Here is a 24,969-nt window from a genome sequence, read left to right as displayed (position 1 = left end):
CTCCTGCCCATTCTAGACTGGTCTACTCAGAGGAAGGTCCTATTGGTTGAGGTGATGCTTATTTTCAGATCAATGAGTATAGGATTGCAACCTTAGCCCCATCAAACTCAGTGGGAATTTTCCTAAGTAAAAATGCATATCATTGGACTGTTACACTTACAGTCTTAGTTGCCATATATACAATAAAAATAATAAAATGAGAAATCAGGGTAGGATGTTATTAATGGCAGAGCAACTGGGACTAGAATTCCTTTCTTAGAAGACAAGGGATTTCCTGGTAGATTCCATGTGTCCTGTCTGAGGCAAACCATCCTTCTGAAAGTTGCAAAACGAAAGCAAAGGGTGTTAAAAGGTTAAAAATCAGAACTATTTACATGACTTAAAACGTGAGTGTGACAGCATCTGCAGACTGGGAATATTGTATAGACTCATGTTTGACATGGACCATATGAAACCCATAGAATCGAATAAAGATGCCTGGAATATTACATGAGCTGAACTGTGGGTTTTGACATATTTTAAGTACCAGGTTGTCGAGGAATTAAATGGAAAGGAATGCGTTTTGCAATTCATTTTCATCAAAGGAGATTTGCTTTGGCAAATTGTTCACGAGAAGGTTCCCCTTTCTGATAAAGAGTTTTCCCCTTGGCTCAAGGCTGGAGAGAGTTTCCTGAAAATATAAGTACTATCTTCTCTTTAATACCTCCTTACATTTCCCATGCTTATCAGTTTTGAAGGTCAACTGGACTCAGCTGTTAGAATCCATGCAGCTGCTGCCTCCCACTTCAGCTGCCTTGGAGCAGTTAGAAAAGAAAGGAAGATATACACATTGGCCAACTAAGTGGGACCAGAGACTGGAGATTTGTTGGCACGCACCATCAGAATCAGGCCAAACACTGGCAGTTTGGCAGTTCTTGAACATCTTTACAGAGACATCATTATCCTGCTGGAACACACATACCACCAGATTAAAATGTGATGCAAGATGCAGTTTCCACAGTACAATAGGGTTTTCTCTCTAGTGAGTTCAAGACTGCAGTCTAACAGGATTTCAATAGGTACCACAGTTGTGCATCCCCCCAGATGGTGATGTTTTAAAGGCTGATTAGACAAATGAATGGAGGAAGATGGTTATCATCATGGCTAACAACAGTTGATAGACTCTCCTTGCTGCCAGGAATAGTGGGAGAGGACTGTTGCCTTCAAGGTTTGCTTGTGATCTTTCCACAGGAGGAGTTTGGACTTGATATCCTGCTTTATCACTACCCGAAGGAGTCTCAAAGCGGCTAACATTCTCCTTTCCCTTCCTCCCCCACAGCAAACACTCTGTGAGGTGAGTGAGGCTGAGAGACTTCAAAGAAGTGTGACTAGCCCAAGGTCACCCAGCAGCTGCATGTGAAGGAGCGGGGAATCGAACCCAGTTCACCAGATTACGAGTCTACTGCTCTAAACCACTACATTACACAGGCATCTTCTTGGTAACTGTAAAAAAACAGGATGGTACCTAGATGAGGAATGGACCCTTCAGATGTTGTTGAGCTCCAGCTCTCATCAGCCCCCTGGCAACATGGCCAGTGGTCAATGATGATGGGAGTTGTAGTCCAATACCATCTGGAGGACTGCAGATCCCTCATCCCTGATCTAGATGGATTGATTGATGGTTCCGTCCAGTAGAACCTGTCTTCTGCTCTTGTAATTATGCAGGAGTAAATCCCAGGGAACGCAATGAGGCTTGCTTCCAAGTCACTATGCCTAGGGTTGTACTTGCACAGCAGCCTTTTGCAAATTAGGACTCAACATTTACCAGAGTGCTAGGCTACACACCTGCACAGACCTAAGAAATTTAAGTTGGAGAGAGAGACAGCACTGCCAAACTCCACACTTGGAAGGAATTGTGTATTCCCAAAGAGAGTCGGCAAATGGTTATCTAAAAGACTTGTTCAAAGTGTGACATGAGGAAACTAATCTATATTAAGTGGTCTGTGAGTAGTAACTGACCTTCAGAATATTAATGTCCCACACATTAGGAAAGAATTTCAGCATGGATTAAATGCATTTAGAACTGTAATAAATTCACATTTTTTGTACAGAGCAAAAAGTGTCCCCTGGTTTTATACACTGTGTAAAGCACTGAAATATGCACACATGTTTTTATATTTATTAACATAACTTCCTCCCCCTCTATTTTATAAAGTGCAGATATAATCCTGGCCTCCCCCAGTAATGGTTTTATTCTGTCATCTATTTACTCTTCAAAACAAATAATCACCCGCACTCAATCATAACCATTTTATTTGGCTGATGTCACTTACTTAAAATTATATATGTTTATGTTGGATAGTGAATGTCACATCTGTGTGTGTTAATTTCTTAAAGGATGTTTAGGTATGTGGATAATTCAGCGTCAATGAAAAGTTGGACCATGCAGTTCACACTGTAAGTGCTTGAAACCACTGAAGTGAGAGTTATTAAATGTTGAGAGGATATACTAGGAATAAAAACAGTAATGGTTAAACTAAAATGACAACTATCTATTTCTCTCTTCCTCGTCTCATCTGGCAGGAACAAAACTGGAAGTGTGTATATATATATATATATATATATATATATATATATATGTATATGGTAAATTGAAAGAGAGGAAGAACTCAAATGCCACCACAACCTATAGAATCTACCATGGAGTCATCATGGCAGCTACAGGCAAATATGATAACAGAGGAATTGAGCTACCTGGCCACACCTCAGACTCAGCCATATTGCTCAGATAGGAGAAAGGGTGACATAGCAGCAGTGAAGTTCAAGTTTCAAACCACTGGGCAAAGATAATTTGCACGCACTCCTTCCCTGATCAGATGCTACTGTAAGTAGGGTTGTTACAGGACACGGGTGGCATTGTGGTCTAAACCACTGAGCCTCTTGGGCTTGCCGATCGGAAGGTCAGTGGTTTGAATCCCCATGACGGAGTCAGCTTCCATTGCTCTGTCCCAGCTTCTGCCAATCTAGCAGTTCGAAAGCATGCCAGTGCAAGTAGATAAAGAGGCGGGAAGGTAAACGGCGTTTCCATGTGCTCTCATTTCCATCAGTGTTCCGTTGCACCAGAAGCGGTTTACTCATGCTGGCCACAGGACCCAGAAAGCTGTCTGTTGGCAAAAGCCAGCTCCCTCAGCCTGAAGCGAGATGAGCGCCACAACCCCATAGTCAGCTTTGACTGGACTTAACCATCCAGGGGTCTTTACAGGGCAAAAGAGATAGTCAAATTCGTTCTTTCCCCCCTTCCTTCCAATAGGATAATGTTGACATCCAGCTCTGCTCCCCACTGGTCTCCCAGAACCAGAAGAGATATGAAGAGGGTGGAACCCGACAGACGCTCTGCTCAAGTCTCAGATTGCTTGGGATGGACCCAGGGTAAGAGGCAGCTGAGGGAAATGCAAGAAGGCAGGGACCTTCAGTTCTTGCAGATGCCTCATTGGGGCAAGATCTACCAGGATGAGTTGTTGTGCTCACTAGCCCTCAGCTGTTTTGTTTCTTTGAATTGTAGGCTCCAGTGTGGGAATGTTCAGGGATGCAGGAAAGGATACAGTGGTACCTCGGGTTACATACGCTTCAGGTTACACACTCCGCTAACCCAGAAATAGTGCTTCAGGTTAAGAACTTTGCTTCAGGATAAGAACAGAAATTGGGCTCTGGCGGCACAGTGGCAGGAGGAGGCCCCATTAGCTAAAGTGGTGCTTCAGGTTAAGAACAGTTTCAGGTTAAGAACAGACCTCCAGAACGAATTAAGCTCCTAATCTGAAGTACCACTGTATATTGTTTGATTATATCCTTTCCAACTTGTGTTAACAAGTTCTACAATTTAGCAGACTTAAGTTAGAAAAGTAATATACCTGGAAACTATCCCATAAGGAGATAGTCTCTTTGTTCTCTTGGCTGGAAGAGCATCTTAGGCTAAGCAGATGTTGCTTCTTCAACAAATGTGGTCAGAGAGAGAGAGATGGCTCACCTGTCCTGCTCTATTGTTACCTGGGCAGGTGAAGTCATGCCCACCTCTAGTCACACGCAGAGGAAGTCTGTCCCAGCCTATGAGAAACAGGAAGTTCCGACTGGCTGGTCCAGACATCCCCTTTTATGTCCACTCTAGGGATGTTGTACTTGACTGCTCTTGTGTTTCACATCCCACATCCGGCTTCTGCCCAACTTTGGGGGGACCCTTTGCACATGTGACAACATGCACACTGCACACGTGTGATGTCACATGCTGGGACGAGGCCGCGAGGCCCATCACAGCCACAGGGATGCCCGATGGGGCCCGCCGCAGCCATGGGGAGGCCACGTCACACCTACATGGAAACTAAAGTTTGCAAGTGACAAAACACCGTGGTTTAAATGTTCAGGAACATTATATCCCTGCAACAAATATGTAGGGAGGACGTGTAGACTGTCTGCCATAAATCAACAACAACTGTGGCCTCATTGCACTAATTATCTGGAAAGGCCTGTGCAATGAATAAAAGGCTGCATACAACTAAAACGGTGGATTGATTTATCAAATCAGTTATTGTGGCCAGCCTGAAATCACTAACTGCATTAAGACTGAGAATAATGAGGGGAAATGAACCACTCTTGTAATCAGAGAAGGTAGCTGGATTGGAGAGAATACATCACGTTAAAAACACTCAGGAAATGCCCCTCTCCTGCTCATGAATTAGTCTGAAAAGGTTTGAAAGGCCAACATAAAAAATAAATCTTAATTTTCCACCGCAGATGGTGGTACTAATCTTGCAAAAATCCTGCCCCAATTTGAAAAAGACTGTGTGCTAAGACTATCAACAGAGAATAAAATGAATAGAAAGCATTAAAGCCTATCCTGAGTGCAACACACTTTTCAAAAACCTACAGCACAATCCCTAAGCACATTTGCTTGGAAGTCCCACTGAATTCAATGGGACCTACCATATAGTAAGTCTGCACATGATTACAGCATATATCATGACATTTCTCTGGTTATGCTCAGCATGGATGTGTCGGCATTGAAACTAAAACATGGGTGTGATTTTTTGGAAGCTCAAAATGCAACTTCATAATTTACAAGGGAAGAGATTTTGCCACTTACACACTGGTGCTCACCAGAGTTAATTTCTTAGAAGTGTAGGAAGTCTCCACTTCCATTGTGCAGCTTGGACACTGAGGTCCAGCTCCGAGGGCCTTCTGGTGGTTCCCTCACTGTGAGAGTTGAAACTACAGAGAACTAGGCAGAGGGCCTTCTAGGTAGTGGCGCCATCCCTGTGGAACGCCCTCTCATCAGATGTCAAACAGATAAACAACTATTTGACTTTTAGAAGACACCTCGAAGCAGCCCTGTTCAGGAAAGTTTTTAATGCCAGCATATAAATAACAAAACGATGGTGACATACCGTTGTAAACATTCAGAGCTTACCGACAAATGCAGTTTCTACCACTTGTCACGACTTCACATTTCATGACATGTGCACAGCAAACATGTAAAAGTATGGATCAATTCTTAGGTCCAGTCAAAGGTTTCTTCTGTGAGTACTAACAGTCAAATTCACGAATCAGATAACAGTCTTTATTGATCATTAGCAAAAATCCCATAATTATGACAGATGATTATGTGCATGGCAGGAGGACTTGAATTCTGCAAGGTTTTGCTGTGGGGACGCTTAGTATGGAATGTGGATGAGTGTAGTGAACCCTGGCCAGGCCAAAAGGCAGGGGATGAATGAATAAATGAATGAATGACTGTGAGTGACAAGAAAGGAGATTCCAACAAAAAGTCAGAAAAAACTTTCTGACAGTAAGAGCTGTTCGGCAGTGGAACGGTCTCCCTCGGGAAGTGGTGGGCTCTCCTTCCTTGGAGGTTTTAAATCAGAGGTTGGACGGCCATCTGTCATGGATGCTTTAGCTGAGTTTTTTGCATTTCATGGGGTTGGACTAGATGGCCCTTGGGACAGTGGCGTAGCGTGGGTTGTCAGCACCCGGGGCAAGGTAAGTAATTTGCACCCCCTAACCTGTGGATTTGCACCCCTAACCCTAACCCCCAGATGTTGCGGCAAGCACCCCCTGCACCCCCCACGCTACGCCACTGCCTTGGGGACCCCTTCCAACCCAACAATTCTACAATTCTAATATTGTCCCGCCCTCCCAGCAGATGACATTTTGTGATTTTTAAAAGGCACCCAAAGGCAGCCCTGTGTACAGGGAAGTTCTTAGTAGTGTGATGTTGCATTGTGTTTTTACTATTTATTTATTTATTGTTGGGAGAAGCCCAGAGTGGCTGGGGCAAGCCGGTCAGATGGGTGGCATATAAGCAATAAATTATTATTATATCATTATTGTTACTGTGCGTGATCTCCAGCCGGATCCTAGTCGTGGGATGCGAGTCCCCCTTAACACAACCCTGAGGAGTTAAGCGCGCCTAAACGTCCACTGCAACCCAGGAAAGGCGCGCCTATTTGCGCGCACGATCGCCGCCCGACCGGTTCGACGGCGCTTCCTCCTCTCGCCTGAGCGAAAAGGCACCGGCGCTCCGAGGCGCAGCCCGGCTTCCTCCTCCCGTCTTCCCCGCCCTGTGCCTGGGGGCAAAGGGTGTGGCGGAGAGAGGCGCGGACGGGCGTGCCGATAAGACGGGAAACGACGGGGCCCGAGGCAGGGCTGGGCATGCCCTTTCTTCCCCCCTCTAGCCGGAGCAGTTGCCGGCGCGTCCGAGGGGTGCCTGGCGCTCTGCGAAGCTTCCCTCCCCTTGCGGGTGCCCTTTCGGCCGGCTGCGCGCCGTCGAGCCCCAGCCAGCGACTCCAGGCCGGAGGATGAGCGGCTGCAACCCGGACAAAGAAGACGAGCAGCGCGGCTGCAAAATGGAGCTTCTCTCCGAGGAGGAAGTGGCCGTCGCCGAGCAAGACTGGGAAGCGGCCAAGGCTGCCTACGAAAGCCTCGCCTCCACTAAGAGACCCCGGCCCGTGAGTTGAAAAAAAAAAGGGGCAGTGCAAGGCCACGGGGTTTGTTGTTGGTTGTTTTACTCGGGAGTAAGGGATCCCGCCCTCTGGGGTCCAAGGAAGCGTGCAAAGGGTAACAGCAACATCAACTAGCTTCCTTGGAGAGGCTGCGTAATGGCGCAAGCGAGTCCTTCCTTCCCCCAACCACTAAATGGCTGTCCCTTTCTTCCTTGTACCGCTGCTCCTCGCCCCAAGTGGTTACACGCCCCTCGCTGGTTTTCTCTGTAAAACAATTCAGACTGGCCTCCATCTCTCTTTCTTATGCGCCCCCCCGTACCCTTCCTGCGCTCCCCATCTCTCACACACATACGCACACACCATGGGCGTAGTCGGGGGGGGGGCAGGGAACAGCTGCCCCCCTAAATCAAGTAAATATATAAAAATAACTAACGGAGGTTCTGCCTCCCCACTTAAAGCCTGCCCCCCCCTAACTTAAATCCTAGCTGCATCCATGGCACACACACTCTCTTCCCCCATAGGGCTGTCTCCTCAATAATGTTATAATCATTATAATTTTCCCTCCCGCACCCCTGCAGCCCAAACCCCAAAACGCCATCACCATCGCTGTTTCCTCCCGGGCTCTCTTTGATATGGTGGAAGAGAGGAAAATCTACGAAGAGCAAGGCGTGGAAAAGTATGTGGAGTATCAACAGGCGAACGAGAACGTCACCCTCAAGCCCGGCCCAGCTTTTGCCTTGGTGAAGGTAAACCAGCTTCCTCTCAAGCAGTCCAGTTCCGTAGGGGCTATATATATATATATTATCATTCTCTGCATCCCAGAGCTGCAATTCTCCCTCCCCGCCACCCGGTTTTCCTCTCCTTTCCCTTCCTCTGCCCAAAAGCAGTAATCCGGCTGCATGTTACATAATCCTGCTGCCAGATAAACACAGAGACTTTCAGAGTTAGAGCAAATAGAAAAGATGGCCTCCTGCTTTCTCTGGGGGTGGTTCCTTGAAAACACACACACAAAAATGATGTTTGGGGGTTCCGGGCCACTTTTTACTCAGGGGCTGGGAGTGCTAAATGAGCGCACCAAAAACTGAGAGTGAAACTTGAGGGAGACAATTGATTCCCGTTGTGCCTCGTAATCCTAAGAGAGACCAAGTGAAAAGTAGAGACGATCCAGTTTACAATAGGTCATTCTGTTGAGACTGGGATAAAGATCTGTGTTTTTAAAGTAGCTTAGCGCACAATGGGCAAAAGCAACATGGAAGATTTGGAGCTCTGCTAGAGCATCGGCTCTGCATGTATCCAACGTCTGTCTCCAGCCTCTCTCAGCAGAGCTGGAAATGTCTCCCATCTGAAACACCTAAGAGCTGCTGTGTGGCCCGTGTAGACACCATGCAGCTAGAGGGACAAATGGTCTCATACCATTATCAGGCAACTTCCTATATTTTGAGACCCTACCTGCCCTCAGACTGTCTTGCCAGAGTGGTGCATGCTCTGGTTATCTCCCACTTGGGCTACCACAATGCGCTCTATGTGGGGCTGCCTTTGAAGGTGACCCGGAAACTACAACTAATCCAGAATGCGGCAGATAGACTGGTGACTGGGAGCGGCTGCCAAGACCATATAACACCGGTCCTGAAAGACCTACATTGACTCCCAGTACGTTTCCAAGCACAATTCAAAGTGTTGTTGCTGACCTTGAAAGCCCTAAATGACCTCGGCCCAGTATACCTGAAGGAGCATCTCAATCCCCATCGTTCAGCCCAGACACTGAGATCCAGCTCCGAGGGCCTTCTGGCAGTTCCCTCACTGCAAGTAGTGAGGTTACAGGGAAACTTCTTGGTAGTGGCACCCACCCTGTGGAATGCCCTCCCATCGGGTGTCAAGGAGATGGGTAACTATGTAACCTTTAGAAGACATCTGAAGGCAGCCCTGTATAGGGAAGCTTTTTAAGATTTGATGTTTTATCTCATTATTATTATTCTGTTGGAAGCCACCCAGAGTGGCTGAAAAAACCCAGTAATAAAGTAATAAGTAATAAATTATCATCATCATTATTCCTAACTCTTTTGAAAGCAAGACTGGCAGCATTCTCTGCAGTGTGTAAACACTCCCGTTTTCTTCATTGCTTTCATTTTTGCATGTGGTGGTGTCTACTACATTCTGCTCAGTAATTGGGAAGGATTTCCTTTCTCTTCTGAAAAAACGGATTTCCTTTCTCTTCTGAAAAAACGGATGCCAAGCTGAACAGCCTTGGGTATATACAGCTCTAGGATAGCTAACCTTACAATCAGTCGATAATTGCAGGTGCCCAAATTGAAAACTGTAAAACGCACTTTCTTCCATAACTGTTAGATGGTGGGGTTTGGGTTTGTTCCTTTTGCACCAAAATTTAGCAGGCCCGCTTATTAACAGAGCACATTATGGAAGTTCAGCTGGCAAGTGCATTCTTTTTCTAGACTGCTTCCCACACGTCCCGGTCAGAAGATCTGATAAAAACAGCTAAAATTGAGCCAACGCATGAACTCCTCTATGTTTGCCCATCCACAGGCAGTTGAGCTGGTGAACGCCCGACTCCGTGAGCTGTATCCAGACGATGAAGAGCTGTTTGATATTGTGCTTATGACTAATAACCACGCTCAAGTCGGGGTCAGACTTATCAACAGCATTAACCATTACGGTGAGTCTGGAGGTCTGAGTTCCTGCCCATCTGGCTGTGCTGCTGCTACGTCACTCTGTCATGTGTCTCACTGTTGTGTCTCCTCAGCACAACTCAAGAGAAGGCTGGGTTTCCTCCTGCACCTCTGTGCAGAATCCTGTGGGATTTCTGGAACCCAACAGAGGCTAGGGTAGCCCTAGATTAAAGATATGTCTGAAAGAATTACTTGAGTTATGCCTGGCAAGATTTACTTCCCAGATATAAGAAGCTGTCATAACTGGCTCCAAATGTCCCACAGATTAATGTTGTTGGACATCTGGTAACCTGGCTGAAAAGCAACATGGTTTCACCCTCGCTCCATATCTCCTCCTCTCCAAGATGATGTTGTGCTTTCCCATCTTGTCGCATCTGCTGTGTCCCCACCCCTGGCCTTGAAAAATGGGCTGGATTTGGGGAGCGATGCAACTGAAAGCTGTGAAGGAAGGACTGCGAAGCTAGGGGAGGAGCACAGAGGACATGGATGGAATTGAAAATGGCAAGGAGGAATTGAGCGACATAAAAATCACAAGGGGGGGCTGTAGAGTTGGGACGAACTAGCTAGGGCTGGGTTGGGGGACATGTGGCCCCTTCCAGATGTTGGTGGAATACAAGTCCCATCAACCCTGTCTATTGGCTGTGATTGCTGGGGCCAGTCCCTGCACTGGGGTGACTAGGTAATTGGATTTTGACTGGCCTTTCTGAGGGTTTTGTGTACAGCATCTGATTTTCACTTACGTGTGACTTTCACTAATCCAAAGTTTAGGGGGTGGTGGAATAGATCAGGCTAAGGAACATGGTGGTAGGAGTTGTTGCCAGGTGGGGTACCACAATCCCTGCCTGACCACCATAATGATGTAGCCGTCTGTTCCCAAATTTATTGTTTGGGGAGAAGCCAAATGTATTCAAATGTCCTCCGTGGCCGAGACCAAATCAAATACTTGTCCCGTGTAATTATTAAATGGTAAGTAACTGTATGTAGCAGGTTGCAACCAAATTCCAGGAGGCCAAGTCCATAACTGTGATGCTGCTCTCCTGTATGATGGTGTGGCAGATCTCTTTCAGATTCTCATGTAGAGACCATGAGAAATTAACATCGGATTGGAAGCATCACCATTTAAACCAGCTCCCTACATGCCTCCCAAAGGAGAACACAGCTGCCACGTGATTGTATTGCAAGAAAACCTGTGTATCTTGTGCATCAAATGATTCTTTAAAAAAATAAAAATTCTTATCCATTCCAGGCCTGCTAATTGAAAGGTTCTGCATGACTGGAGGGAAGTCTCCCATCGGGTACCTAAAAGCATACCTTACGAATTTGTACCTTTCTGCTGACTCTGAAAAAGTTCAAGAAGCCATAGAAGAAGGTGTGGACAAGTTCTTTCCTTGCTTCAATCATACACCAGTCTTTTTGGACCAGCGGGAACATCCTGAATTTTGAGCCCCAGGATATGCAGCGTGGTAGAACACAGTTGCCTTACACTTAGTACGGATTTCAAGTATATCAGTACAAGAATGTGCTTCTGGGCTTTCATCCAAAGTATTCTACAGACGTCTGTAGAAATGAAGAAATAGAATAGTAAGATGGTCCATTTCATTGGGCCAATGCCATTGGGTTTAAGAAAATGGAAGTTTTTCAGTTACATATGAGTCCTAATTATAAATGATGAAAGTATGGCCTCCTAGTGAGCAAACTCAGTTGACGTAAAAATGAATGCAGTCTGAATTTGTGTCCAGCCTGGGACTTGCTCCTAAGCAATTGTGCAAATTGTGTCCAGCCTGGGACTTGCTCCTAAGCAATTGTGCAAACAATTATGCAGCCTTGCAGCATAATCGGATGCATTTTTGCATTCAGTAGGGGTTATTTCCTAGTGTGTTTAGGACTGCAGCCTTAGTTACTCTAGAAAGGCAGTGGTTTAGCCAGAAAATGTTTACTACATCAAGCACATGAGCCCCTATGTTTACCACCAAGGTGTGATCCTTTATTATGCTCTTATAACAATGGCCTTTAACTTACACGAGATACAGATACAGACCTAACAACTTCTGAAATATTTCCGCAGGAATTGCTGCAGCCACATTGTTCACTGGGAATAAAAACGTCCCTTACGATGACAAGCAACTCCGAGTAGCCTTTGATGGAGACGCCGTTCTGTTTTCTGACGAGTCTGAAATAATTGTGAAAGAACATGGCCTGGATAGGTTTTTTGAGCATGAGCAACTAAATGAGAACAAGCCTCTGGCACAGGTATGGTGGTCAACGTTTGCTATAATTTTACCCCCTAAGTTATTGGAAGCCTTAACAAGCGTTGGAAAGGTCTGTGGAAGTATCTTAGATCGGAAACAGATTCTGTTTTAAAAGAATAACAATAAATCTTTCACGTCCTGTCCTGATAAGGTTGGGTACCCTGGTAAGGTAAAGGGACCCCTGACTATTAGGTCCAGTTGTGACCGACTCTGGGGTTGCGGTGCTCATCTCGCTTTATTGGCCAAGGGAGCCGGCGTACAGCTTCTGGGTCATGTGGCCAGCATGACTAAGCCGCTTCTGGCGAACCAGAGCAGCACACGGAAATGCCGTTTACCTTCCCACCCGAGCGGTACCTATTTATCTACTTGCACTTTGATGTGCTTTCGAACTGCTAGGTTGGCAGGAGCAGGGACCGAGCAACAGGAGCTCACCCCGTCGCAGGGATTCGAACCGCCGACCTTCTGATCGGCAAGTCCTAGGCTCTGTGGTTTAACCCACAGCACCACCTGTGTCCCGGGTACCCTGGTAGAACCATCCAAGTGTTTAGTCTCCAAAAGAAAGACAAGGATGGAAGCCAACATTCTCTTATGTTTAATGGAAACTGCAGCTGGTAGTTTAAATCTACTGCTTCTTGCCCCTAGGTCCAGGGTTTCCCAAACTTCAGTCTCCAGCTGTTTTTGGACTACAGTTTCCATCATCCCTGACCAGTGGTTCTGCTAGCTAGGGATAATGTGAGTTTTAGTCCACAAACAGCTGGAGACCCAAGTTTGGGAAACCTTGGTTTAGTCAATGCTGAACAAGATGATTGACATCCAGTGCCTTTTTTAAAAGTTGGGGGGGGTTATTGGGTTGTTTTCACTTTAATTTTGATTATGTATTTTGTGTTTTTATATTGCAATTTTATGTTGTATGGCCGGAGACCTGTGGGTATAGGGCAGTATACTACTACTACTACTAATAATAATAATAATAATATATGGTCCAGTGATCAAACTTAGCCTAGAGCAATGTCCTGCGCACCTTTTCTCTAGCTAAAACTTTTATTCGTCCTTTACGCTTTTTATAACCCTCATAGTTCTCTTCTGAATCACCAGTCTCCATATGGTAAATGTGTTTCTGATATTTTGTGCCTTTAGGGTCCTTTGAAAGGTTTCCTGGAAGACCTTGGACGACTCCAGAAGAAGTTCTACGTGAAGAACGAACGGCTAGATTCGCCAATCAGAACCTATCTGGTGACTGCCAGAAGCGCCGCCAGTTCTGGGGCCCGAGTGCTGAAGACTCTCCGCAGCTGGGGCGTGCAGATTGATGAAGCCCTCTTCCTCGCAGGGGCACCTAAGGGACCAGTCCTGGCAAAAATCAGACCTCATATTTTCTTTGATGATCAGATGTTTCACATAGAGGGAGCGCGGCAGCTGGGTACGATTGCTGCGCACGTGCCATATGGCATTGGGCAGAAGTACCACAAGTCCAAGCTGAAAGAGAGCCCTGCCAAAAATTAAGTTGCTTTTTCAGTCTAGCCTTGAATGTGCTGTTGAGTCTGAAATTTCCATTCTTGGACTTTTATCAAGGTTTATATTTAAGTGTGACCTCCAGTTTCCTGATCTATTTTTAGAGGAGATATATATTTTTACTATAAATATATATTTTGGGGAAAGTTGAAGTCCTTGCATATACACTCCTAAACAGTCGACTTTTCTACCTTGGGCTCTTTGGCTATTGGGAAATATTAGCACTGTAATACTTAAATCATTCCCTCTGCTCTACAGACCCGTGAACGTAGCAGAAGACGATGCATTCGTTGCTGTGTCTTGACGAATAACCAGTGCCTAGTGCACACTTTGCACACAAGCTATGGAAATATGGGGTTTTGTATGTGTTACTGCTTTATTAGACAGTCTGTTGCCCGGTGTGCACAGCAGCTAGACTGCAGGATCCAATTCAGTAGAATGCAATCAATAGTTTCCATTGATTGGAATGGGAGGCAAATAGCACTCCTTTCATTTAGTGATTCTGAATACAGGCCCAGTGCATTATCTAGAACTTGCTGCATTACTATGCACACAGACACCTGCTACCACAAACACCAAAGCGGCGGTATATGTAACTGTTAATGGCAGTCAGTAGACTGGGCCCTGCCTTCTGTCTGGTGCATCACATGGTTTATGCTGTGTGAAAGTGGTATAAACCAATTAGTAAATGTCTTGTGATTTATAGGGATACACACGTCCCCTCTTCTTTTTTAAACTACTTGTCTGGTTTAATAAAAGCGGCTTTTAGAGACTTAATCAGCATTTTTCTATTTATTAAAGCATCTTTTAAAGGCGTATTCATGAACGGTTGTCCTGTAGAAGTAAACAATATATTGTTTTAAGTTGCAATGTTGAAAGAATGCAGGAATCATTACATCCCTGCATAGATACGGTATTTCTAGGCTAATATTTCTAAACACTTTTAAATGTATCTTGCATAACCACTGCAATTAGATTGCCAAATTTCATTCAACTGGGATTGTCTGGCAAAATAATTCTTCAGATTGCTCCGTGGAATGAGAATAACCATTACTTTTGCCCTTGGTTTAATTATTTCCCTATCTGTGCCCTTTTTTAAGGACATAAGGCAGACGTCTGTGCTCAAAGTGTATTCAGGCATTTGTATTAAGGTCCCAGTGCACCTTCCAGCTCCCAAAACAGAAAGTGCTACAATTTTATTCTCTGGTATCACGCAGCTTGGTCAGAAACAAAGTTCTATGGGACTCAATTCCAGGTGCACAGCATGACAGTGATAGAAGCCTATGAAACCTAATACTGATACACAAGAAAGAGGAGTGCACCTTTCAACATTATGTACCTATTTTCCCATTATGCGTCTACCCATGAATCATTATTTAACACTAGTGGAGTTAGATCTGTTTGACTGGCTATTTACTATATTGCCTTGTTGAGAACAGAATTCCTCAAGCACCAATTTTGACTGTGCTAAGAGATAATAGTTGGGGAGTACCACCCAGGATGGCAATTTTGATAAACGGAGCACCCAGATGACATCTTTCTTATAAAAAAAGAAACCAAATCTTGGATTGGACATGCCAGGGCCATAGCTAAGGGGTGGTGAGGAAGGCCCCCACCAGGGGGTGGGGCGCAAAATTGGCTATAATATATATATATATAAATAAATTAAATACTGGATTTTCTGTGAAAGAATTCATTACAAGGTAAAGTGCGTGAGGAATTGAATGGGTGGAGGGGGTTGGGGTTGAGGAGAGGTGGAAAGAAGAGCTAATTTGTCTGTGGCTAGGGGGCGCAATCTGGACGGTTCTGCCAGGGGTGCAAGATCACCTACATAGGGCTCTGGGACATGCCATAATAACTCCATACCACGTTATGGTTGGTTAAACCACAGAGCCTAGGGCTTGCCGATCAGAAGGCCAGCGGTTCAAATCCCCGCGAAGGGGTGAGCTCCCGTTGTTCGGTCCCTGCTCCTGCCAACCTAGCAGTTCGAAAGCACATGACCACATGCTGGCCACATGACCCAGAAGCTGTACGCCGGCTCCCTCGGCCAATAAAGCGAGATGAGCGCCGCAACCCCACAGTCGGCCATGACTGGACCTAATGGTCAGGGGTCCCTTTACCTTTACATTATGGTTGGCTTTTATCAGCCTCTAACCAGAAACTGCAACATGACCAATGGATCCTTCCCCACCTTGCAGTGTGGGGATAACAGGAAGCTACAATGCAGGCGTCTCATGGTCAACCACGACACCACATACAATATAGGGATAATAACACTGAACTGCATTCACATTTGCAAAATAGACACACACAAAATGCCGTTAGAGCATGAAGCTCTTGTCTTTTCACATTATTTTCTGTGGGGAGCAGACATTCCTATCTTGCATCTAGAGAAAGGCCTTGTAAATCTAACCCTTTTAAAGTCTATTGCAGCAGGTGGAGAACCTGTGGCTCTCGCAAGAGTTGGTCTGCAACTCCCATCACTAATAATATCATTGGACATGCTGGCTGGGTCAAAGTCCAACAGCAATCAGTTGTCCCGCCTTGTTAAACGTTGGTTTCATTTGCAAGTTGAAAATATTTCCGCCTTTGGAACGCAGTCAACTTTCTTGCTGGCACTGCTGCTTTGTATATATTTGTTTTTAATGTAAAATATTTATTCTCTGCTTAACACAAACCTAAGTGGCTTGCATAACAAATGTAAAATACAGCATTGCTAATGCTACTTTTTAGTGCAGTGCTGTAAGAGGGAAATAAATATCTGGAAAACCCTATTCTATTGCATAAAAAGAAAAATAGCTAGATATTGAAAGACAGAGCAGGGAGGAATGTGACTTGTGACCCTCAACAACACAGATTCCTATTTTCATATCACTCTTGGTTTAAAATTGATTCATTAGGTTTGTAACCGCACCCTTCTTCCACAAGGAGCCCAGAGCAGCTAACAATTTTGTTGGCATCCATCTGTCTCTGGAGACAATGGAAGAGTGTGCTTTTCGAGGTGAAGTAAAACTTTTGGAAGGTCATAGCACCTGCTGCGGCTGTAGAGACCAATACAGGAGAGACATGTTTTGTTGCAACTGGGGCAGCTGAAGGCGTCCAGTTGTGCTGTGCAACATAAACCTGTGTAAAACACAAAGCAAAACCAAATTGTTAAAACTACACAATTATTGTATATTATACAATTTTGTTTAATGTCCCATCAGCAACACAATTCTAAGAATATGTCTTTCAAAACCAAAATTGCCCAAACAAATCCTTAATTTGCTCTTCAAGACTTCTGATCCCCTGCAAGAGAGTTCCATAAGTGCGGTGCTGCCATTGATTTTACCATGCACTTAAATTTTCTCCTATGGCAATAAATGGGTATTTTAAAAACACTTAGTCTGCTTATTTTTTACAGTTTAAAAGAAAGCAGCTGGTGAACAGTAATGTAAAGCTTTGCTAAAATGCTCATTTCTCCCACCATCTTACAGATCAGTATGGAGGTTTACACTTGGTTTAAAAAAAATTAAAAAAACAAACATTTTCTTAGTTTAAATTTCTCACTTTTTGGTAGGGGTGGCAATAACTAGATTCGGTTATTTACCTGACAGGACAGGAGTAGTCATCTGTAAGCAGCTGCACCCATAGAGCTACAACCCTCTTTGACTTGTTTGTTGGCTTATGGAAATCTAAGCAGAGGCTTTCCCACATGGTGCAGAAATGTGTCACAGACTGCTTTCCAACTCTGGGCTAATAACATCCATGCAGCTGTGGTAAAGAAGATAAAGTCCCTACTAGAGAAGAATGGCAGATCAAGTTGATGGATTGCGCTTAAATGGCCAAAATGAATGAGAAATCAGAAAGACCAAAATTTAAAAAGGACCACGCTTGTAGCGTTGATGGTAAATTTTGGACATAATGGAGATGTAAAAGATTTGGATTGTTATAAAAGATGCAGGAGGAAATGACTAACAATAGGGACCCACAAAGGGGAGGAGGGAAGTCCAGGAAATTCTTTGGAACCTTGTTTTTATGTTGCGTGTTGGATTGTTGTTGTTGTTTAGTTGTTTAGTCATGTCCGACTCTTCGTGAACCCATGGACCAGAGCATGCCAGGCACTCGTGTATTCCACTGCCTCCCGCAGTTTGGTCAAACTGATGCTGGTAGCTTCGAGAACACTGTCCAGCCATCTTGTCCTCTGTTGTCCCCTTCTCCTTGTGCCCTCCATCTTTCCCAACATCAGGGTCCTTTCCGGGGAGTCTTCTCTTCTCATCAGGTGGCCAAAGCCTCAGCTTCAGGATCTGTCCTTCCAGTGAGTACTCAGGGCTGATTTCCTTAAGAATAGATAGGTTTGATCTTCTTGGAGTCCATGGGACTCTCAAGAGTCTCCTCCAGCACCATAATTCAAAAGCATCAATTCTTCGGCGATCAGCCTTCTTCATGGTCCAACTCTCACTTCCATACATCACTACTGGGAAAACCATAGCTTTAACTATACGGACCTTTGTCGGAAAGGTGATGTCTCTGCTTTTTAAGATGCTGCCTAGGTTTGTCATTGTGCGTGTTGGATATGAGATTGTAAAACATTAATCTGAATAACCAAATAAATAAATTTGACAAAAAAACAACAACACCGCATCGTACGGGCTTCCTAGCCCACCATGTGCTGCGACGGCTGTTCCTTACAGTGGTTCTCAACCTTGGGTCCCCAGATGTTTTTGGCCTACAACTCCCATGATCCCTAGCTCACAGGACCAGTGGTCAGGGATGATGGGAGTTGTAGGCCAAAAAAACCTGGGGACCCACAAGTTCACCGGATGTACTGTGTTAAAGGAAAATATAATGAAAATGATGTACAGATGGTATTTGACTCCTGTAAAATTAGCAAAGATATATCATAACTGTGACAATCTATGTTGGAAATGTAAAGAAAAGGAAGGAACCTTTTATCATATGTGGTGGACCTGTCCCAAGGTGAAAGACTTCTGGGAAAAGATTTATAATGAATTGAAAAAAATGTTGAAATATACATTTATAAAGAAACCAGAGACCTTTCTTCTTGGAATAACAGGTTTGGAATTGCCCAAAAAAGATGTTAAATTATTTTTGTATGCCACAACTGCTGCTCGTATTTTGTTAGCTAAAAAGTGGAAAACCCAAGAATAACCAACGAGAGAAGAATGGCAGATGAAGATGATGGATTTTTCGGAGCTAGCCGACCTAACCAGAAAAGTCCGCGACCAGAAGGAGGAGGAGTATCAGGAAGAGTGGATTAAATTTAATGATTACTTAGTTAAATATGTTAAGTTAAATTAACTGAAAACAGCTTGCAGATACTTAATTGGCTTAGGATTTTATTTATGTTAAGTGATGAATTAATATGTTTAATTTCATAATGTGAAGATCTAAAGACGTTAATGTTTAAGTTAAATTTTGTAAGAACTGTGATTTGGAAAACCGTTAAAAGGATATGCAATGAAATCCAACCAAGGGGAAGCGAGGAAGTCACTTAACAATGTTAATAAGTTTAATTTTCAATAAGGCTATGATTTATGTCTGTTTTTCTTATGTGTTTGTTTGTTTATAATGTTGTGAAAACCATTAAAAAAAATTGGGGGGAAAAAACAATAGGGACCCACAAAGGGGAGGAGGGAAGTCCAGGAGATTCTTTGGAACCTTGTTTTTATGTTGCGAGTTGGATATGCGATTGTAAAACTTTAATCTGAATAACCAAATAAATAAATTTTACAAAAAAAAGAAACGCGTCGCACGGGCTTCCTAGCGCACCATGTGCTGCGACGGCTGTTCCTTACAGTGGTTCTCAGCAGATGTTTTTGGCCTACAACTCCCATGATCCCTAGCTCACAGGACCAGTGGCCAGGGATGATGGGAGTTGTAGGCCAGAAACACCTGGGGACCCAAGGTTGAGAAAGGCTGCAAGTTCCAGAACGCTCGGGAACTACACCTCCCAGGATGCCTCGCGAAGGGCCGACCGCAACGCGGCGCTGAGGGCCCTCTGCGAGCGGCGCGCATTGGGCCGCGCCACTCCGGGGTTGCGCGTCGCTCGGCCCTTCCGCCCTCACGCTCTGGGGCGGGGCTCCGAGGGCGATGGCCGCCACTGCTGCCGCGGTGGTTGTGGCCGCTGCTCTGGGCGGAGGGCTGCTGCTCCTCGCCCGGCGCCTCTGGCCGGTGGCGGCCGCGGGGAAGGGCAGCGCTACGGCCGCCGCCGCCGCTGCCTTGTGCCGGATGGAGGGCAAGACGGTGATCATCACGGGCGCCAACAGCGGCCTGGGCCGGGCGGCGGCGGCCGAGCTGCTGAGGCGCCGCGCGAGGGTCATCATGGCCTGCCGGGACCCGGCGCGCGCCGAGGAGGCGGCCCGGGAGCTGCGCGCCGAGATGGGCCTGAGCTCGCGGGAAAGAGGCGGAGGCGGCGGCCGAGGGGAGCTGGTGGTGCGCCAGCTGGACTTGGCCTCGCTGGGCTCCGTGCGCCGCTTCTGCCAGCAGGTGCTGCAGGTAAAGAGACAAGCCCGTCTGGCTGGGCTGCAGCTAAAGAGCTGTCATTATTATTATTATTATATTAATAATATCATTTATACATACATACATACATACATACCCGGCCCATCTGGCTGGGCTGCAGCTAAAGAGCAATCATCTCATCATCATTATTAATATTATTATTAATACCTTGCCATTTGGCTGGGCTGCAGGTAAAGAGCTGCTATTACTATTATTGTTGTTGTTGTTAATATCATTTATTTATACATACATACCCGGCCTATCTGGCTGGGCTGTAGCTAAACAGCAATCATCATCATCATCGATATTATTATTATTAATACTCTGCCCAACTGGCTGGGCTGCAGCTAAAGAGCTGCCATTATTATTACTATTACTTTTACTATTATTATATACCCTGCCCATCTGACTGGGATACACCTAAAGAGCTACCACTATTACTATTACTAATAATACCCTGCCCATCTGACTGGGTTCCAGGTAAAGAGCTATGATTATGATTATGATTTATACCCTGCACATCTGGCTGGGCTGCAGCTAAAGAGCCGCCATTATTATTATGGGCTGCAGCTAAAGAGCTGCCATTATTATTATTATTATTATTATTATTATTATTATTTCCCACCCATCTGGCTGGGCTGCAGCTAAAGACCCTTCACCTTTGATCCCAACTGACTGACTGAGGTATAGAATTTCAGAATAAATAAGTGGGGCTTTCTTCTAAGTATGCATGTCTTGGGGTCCAGCGTTCAGAGGACCACAGAGTCAAAACAATTGTCGAGTCAGAAGGGACCGCAGGGGTCATCTAGCCCAACCCCCTGCAACGCAGGGATCTTTTGCCTAACTTGTGGCTCAAATCCACAACCCTGAGATTAAGAGCCTCATGCTCTACCAGTTTGAGCTGTCCAATGTATGCCTAAGATTTTATTGGTAGCTCCCTTCATCTGTAGTTGTTGCTGCTTAATGTAGCAATCTACCCAAATGCCACAGCACAAAATGGTTTTCTCTTTGCGCCATAAGCATTAGCAGTGAGAATATATCTTTGCTGAATCTGAAATGCAGACTAGCCAGTATGAGGGCGGTTACAGCCTGATGATTTAAAGACAAACAACCACAGGGTGGATAGAGAAGAGGAGCTGGTTGATCTGGTTTTGGCCTTGCTTGTATCAGATGCAAACTTGTTTTGTGAAGTACACACAGTATCCTTTTTCCAAGAGGAATGACATGTCAGTAATAAATCTTAGAATTATTATCACAAAAGCGAGAGAAGAGTATGTTATGTATATAGGAAAATAGAATCCAGTACATCTGAAGGGGACAGATACAGCAATATCATTCATAAAAGAGCATTTGACCTTCCAATGTCAAATCTTGCCATGCAACTATTAATAGCATCAAAAGAGAGTAAAACAGTGACAGTGTAGCAGAAACAACAAAGTCATAAGCTGTATTTGTTTTGCATTCCTTGGAATGTCACTGGAAGTCTCCTTTCACCCAGTAATCAATAAGTGATCAATTAAATATGAGATTAAATATGAGAAGAGCGTCTGGTCACACCAAATGAGCCAGTTTAAGAGCTTGCACTCTTATATGTTTTTGGAGATATGATATTTTGAAATTATGGACCTGACAATCCTGGCATAGTGCTGTTGTATAGCTAAATATTATTAGTGAACAAGACTTCAGTCCTGTCCCTGCTTACCTGGGAGTAATCCCCACTGAATTCATTAGGACTTAGTTCTGAGGAGACATGAATAGCGTTGCACTGTAAATGGCTTGTGTTTCAGCAGCTGGAGTGTTCTCCAATAACATTTAATTGCTATTAAAAGTGAGATGAGTTGTGGAACTTGTATGTGTTAGGCCATGCTGCTTGTGAAAAGTGTTTTTAATTGCATTTTTTCTTTCCCCAAAGATATCAGAGAGGGACAAAATGCCCCTCTTTTGTATCACAAACCTGTGACATCGGCTAAACTGAGAGAATGATTGACTCATAGAAAGTCACCTAGGGAGAGTTTAATGACAGAGGAGATTTGAACCCAGTAATGGTCCAACTCTACATTGGGGGTGGGCATCTAGTAGCCATAGGCTCACATGCTGCCCTCAGCCTAATTTCAAGCAGCCTTTGGTCTACTTTTCATGTGGCAAAAAGGAGAGAAAAGGAGGTGGCAGAGAGAGGGGGAAGAGAGAAAGGAGTGGCAGAAAGTGGGAAAAAAGAGCGTGGGCCTATCCACCACTAATATGTCCCATCCCAACAAATAACCCTAAGAGGAAAAACATTGACATGGGGGAAAAAGATCAATAGGTTCAGGTTGGAGTGAGCGGAAAATCAAAATGGTGTGTTGCCAAATCAGTAAAGGTATTGCTAGCATTGGAAGTGATCAACTGTAAAGGGTTTCTGGTTCGCTGTCACTTTTAAGGGATCAGACTTTTTAATCTTTATTATTATTATTTTTAAAAGGTGAATGATTTTAATATTATTAAATTAGTATGTCTGACTACTTTCCCCCTCTGTTGTATAAAGGAAGAGCCTAGGCTGGATGTCCTGATCAACAACGCAGGGATATTCCAGTGTCCCTATATGAAGACCGAGGACGGCTTTGAGATGCAGTTTGGCGTCAACCACTTGGGGCACTTCTTGCTCACAAACCTCCTCCTTGGACTTCTGAAAAGCTCTGCACCCAGCAGGATTGTGGTGGTTTCCTCCAAGCTTTACAAATACGGCGAGATCAACTTTGATGACTTGAACAGTGAGCTAAATTACAATAAGAGCTTTGCTTATAGTCGGAGTAAACTGGCCAACATACTGTTCACTAGGGAATTGGCCCGTCGCTTAGAGAACACAGGGGTCACGGTCAATGTGCTACATCCCGGTATTGTCAGAACAAATCTAGGCAGACATATACATATCCCTTTGCTAGCCAAGCCCCTCTTCAATTTGGTATCTTGGGCTTTCTTCAAAACCCCTCTGGAAGGAGCCCAGACTTCAATTTATCTGGCCTCCTCCCCCGAAGTAGAGGGTGTATCTGGGAAATATTTTGGAAACTGCAAGGAGGAACAACTGTTGCCCAATGCCATGGATGATTTGGTTGCAAGGAAACTATGGGATATCAGCGAAGTGATGGTGGGTCTATTAAAATAAAGGTCAAGGAGAAGCACTGTATCAAAATAGTGTCAATAGATAGTCTTTCAGAATTTACAGTTTCTTGCTTCTGTTATCTTGCCTCATTGCAACAGATGGAGCCCAAGTTATTTTGCATCTCTGGCTGGGATTTATCACAATCAATGCAGACTGTGTTTGTTTTTTTAAGAGAAAATATCAGAATAAATTAATATTTAAAGAAAATAATTAGAGGTGGAGGTTTTTGTATATTTTGGGCTGAAGGGAGATTTTTGCTGTTCTGCAAACAAAGCGGAAAGTTGTCTGCTTTCGTAGGTGTTTTCTGATAGTTCAGTGCTTCATATCCAAATTAGTTGTGCATGGTACTGTATATGAAATATGTGGCAGCTTCATTTTTGTGCTCCAAAAAGGAATTCCAAGAATATAAGACAGAGAAAATCACCTGTGAATCGCTCGAGTCAATGAGTATTTTTCTGCTTTGGTAAGAAAACCCAGCTGAAAACAGCTTGGCATGATGTAATAGCACCATTGTACACTGACTGTTCTCTAGACATCTCTAGGAACAGTATTCCGGATGCAGATGATAGCATATTTCAGTCAATAATTGATGTATGCGTAACAATGGATTGCATCTTTGATGTTGTCTGACTTTGCAAAGCAGTTATTGCATTATTGCAGTCCTCCACCACCTCAACTAGAACCTCTTACTTCAGGTATGCTTCTTTGGCTAGCAGCACTTCACAGATCACATTTAGTCAAAACCTTTTAGGTTTAGTGTATGGCACAGGTGAAAATTACTGCTTTGCACTTGCTTACCAAGTCCCGATCCACAACTGGCTTTCTGTTTGTTACGTTTGCACACCTGAAGTGAGTACGTGGTTCTTCCAGAATCAGTAAGCCATGACGTTGCATTCCTACACTTCTTAGCTGAGACTGTTCTCCTTAGCACAGGCGTGTGTTAAGAAAGCTTCACTTATATCCATGGAACATTATAATATAATACAGTGTTTTGCACAGATTCACATACATTGATTTTATGTCCTTGGAGTTATTTTGAGTGATTTATACTAACAAAATATGAATGGGACATTGCAGAGAATCACAAACTAGAATCTCAGAGCAAATCACAAGAGTTGGCAGTGACACACAAATCTTTATGCATAAAGTACAATTCATAAACGACCAGATTCCCACCTGTACTTGATTAATACTAGTGTACTCGCATTAATGGTGAATTGAGAACTAAGCTGCTGTAGCCCACTTGGCAATTCAATGCTTTTACAAACTACAGGCCAAACACAGTGATTCTGAGCTCGTTCCTTAGAAGTAAACGTATCTCAGATTGAAGTGTAAATTGGCTGGAGTGGGTTCTGAGTCATTGGACTAATAAGCTGCCATTTAAGTTTGCACTACTATACAAGAACACTGACCCAAATTTTATATACATGTGCACGGATACAGAATACCCACCCTCACCATCAGTCTAAACTTGTCTTGAATTAACACCCACCATAAATTTTCATATAGATTCTCTGCCATGCAGAGTCATTTTTCACAGTATTTAGGATTGAGTTTAGTTACCTAAATGTGCCTCCTTTTGTTGTACATAAATAAAGGTATATCTTAAACACATAGCAAAGTTATCTGTGTGCTTCATTGTTGTGTTTCCTTATTTAAATCTGAAGCTTTGAAATGCTTAATCTACATTTGTGAGGATAGCAGGTAAGAGGGAGAGAGCACAAAGTGCCAGAATAAAAGAGGAGCAGTATTTAAGAAACAAACCAAAGGTTAAAAAACTTACAAGAGCCTGCAAGCCTCTTTCCAATGAAGGAATGCTTGAGATGTTACTTCTGAGCATGTTTGTAATGTCCATAAAGGCTAAATTGGAAAGACGACAATTGCCCTGTCTGAAATCCTAGACCACCTTCTATGAGAGC

General features: G+C 44.3%; 2 protein-coding genes across 2 annotated transcripts; both read left to right on the top strand.

Moving 5' to 3' along the window:
* The first annotated feature begins 6,414 nt into the window (after nucleotides 1-6,414).
* LOC310759724 (cytosolic 5'-nucleotidase 1B-like) lies at nucleotides 6,415-14,187 on the top strand. The gene is made up of 6 exons (XM_083607380.1): nucleotides 6,415-6,974; nucleotides 7,547-7,714; nucleotides 9,510-9,639; nucleotides 10,899-11,021; nucleotides 11,718-11,902; nucleotides 13,039-14,187. The coding sequence occupies exons 1-6, from the start codon at nucleotides 6,825-6,827 to the stop codon at nucleotides 13,399-13,401; spliced, it is 1,119 nt and encodes a 372-aa protein (XP_083463506.1). The 5' UTR covers nucleotides 6,415-6,824; the 3' UTR covers nucleotides 13,402-14,187.
* A 5,288-nt stretch (nucleotides 14,188-19,475) lies between these two features.
* On the top strand, nucleotides 19,476-24,662 carry LOC310759733 (retinol dehydrogenase 14-like). The gene is made up of 2 exons (XM_083607405.1): nucleotides 19,476-19,908; nucleotides 22,436-24,662. Exons 1-2 carry the CDS (start codon nucleotides 19,504-19,506, stop codon nucleotides 23,051-23,053), a joined length of 1,023 nt encoding a protein of 340 aa, XP_083463531.1. The 5' UTR covers nucleotides 19,476-19,503; the 3' UTR covers nucleotides 23,054-24,662.
* Nucleotides 24,663-24,969: the final 307 nt, after the last annotated feature.

The sequence above is a fragment of the Podarcis filfolensis genome (genome assembly GCF_964270895.1).
Source record: "Podarcis filfolensis genome assembly, chromosome: 3".
Classification (NCBI taxonomy): Eukaryota; Metazoa; Chordata; class Lepidosauria; order Squamata; family Lacertidae; genus Podarcis; species Podarcis filfolensis.
The sequence above is the reverse complement of the archived record's forward strand: the minus strand, read 5'-3'. Positions and strand labels throughout refer to the sequence as shown.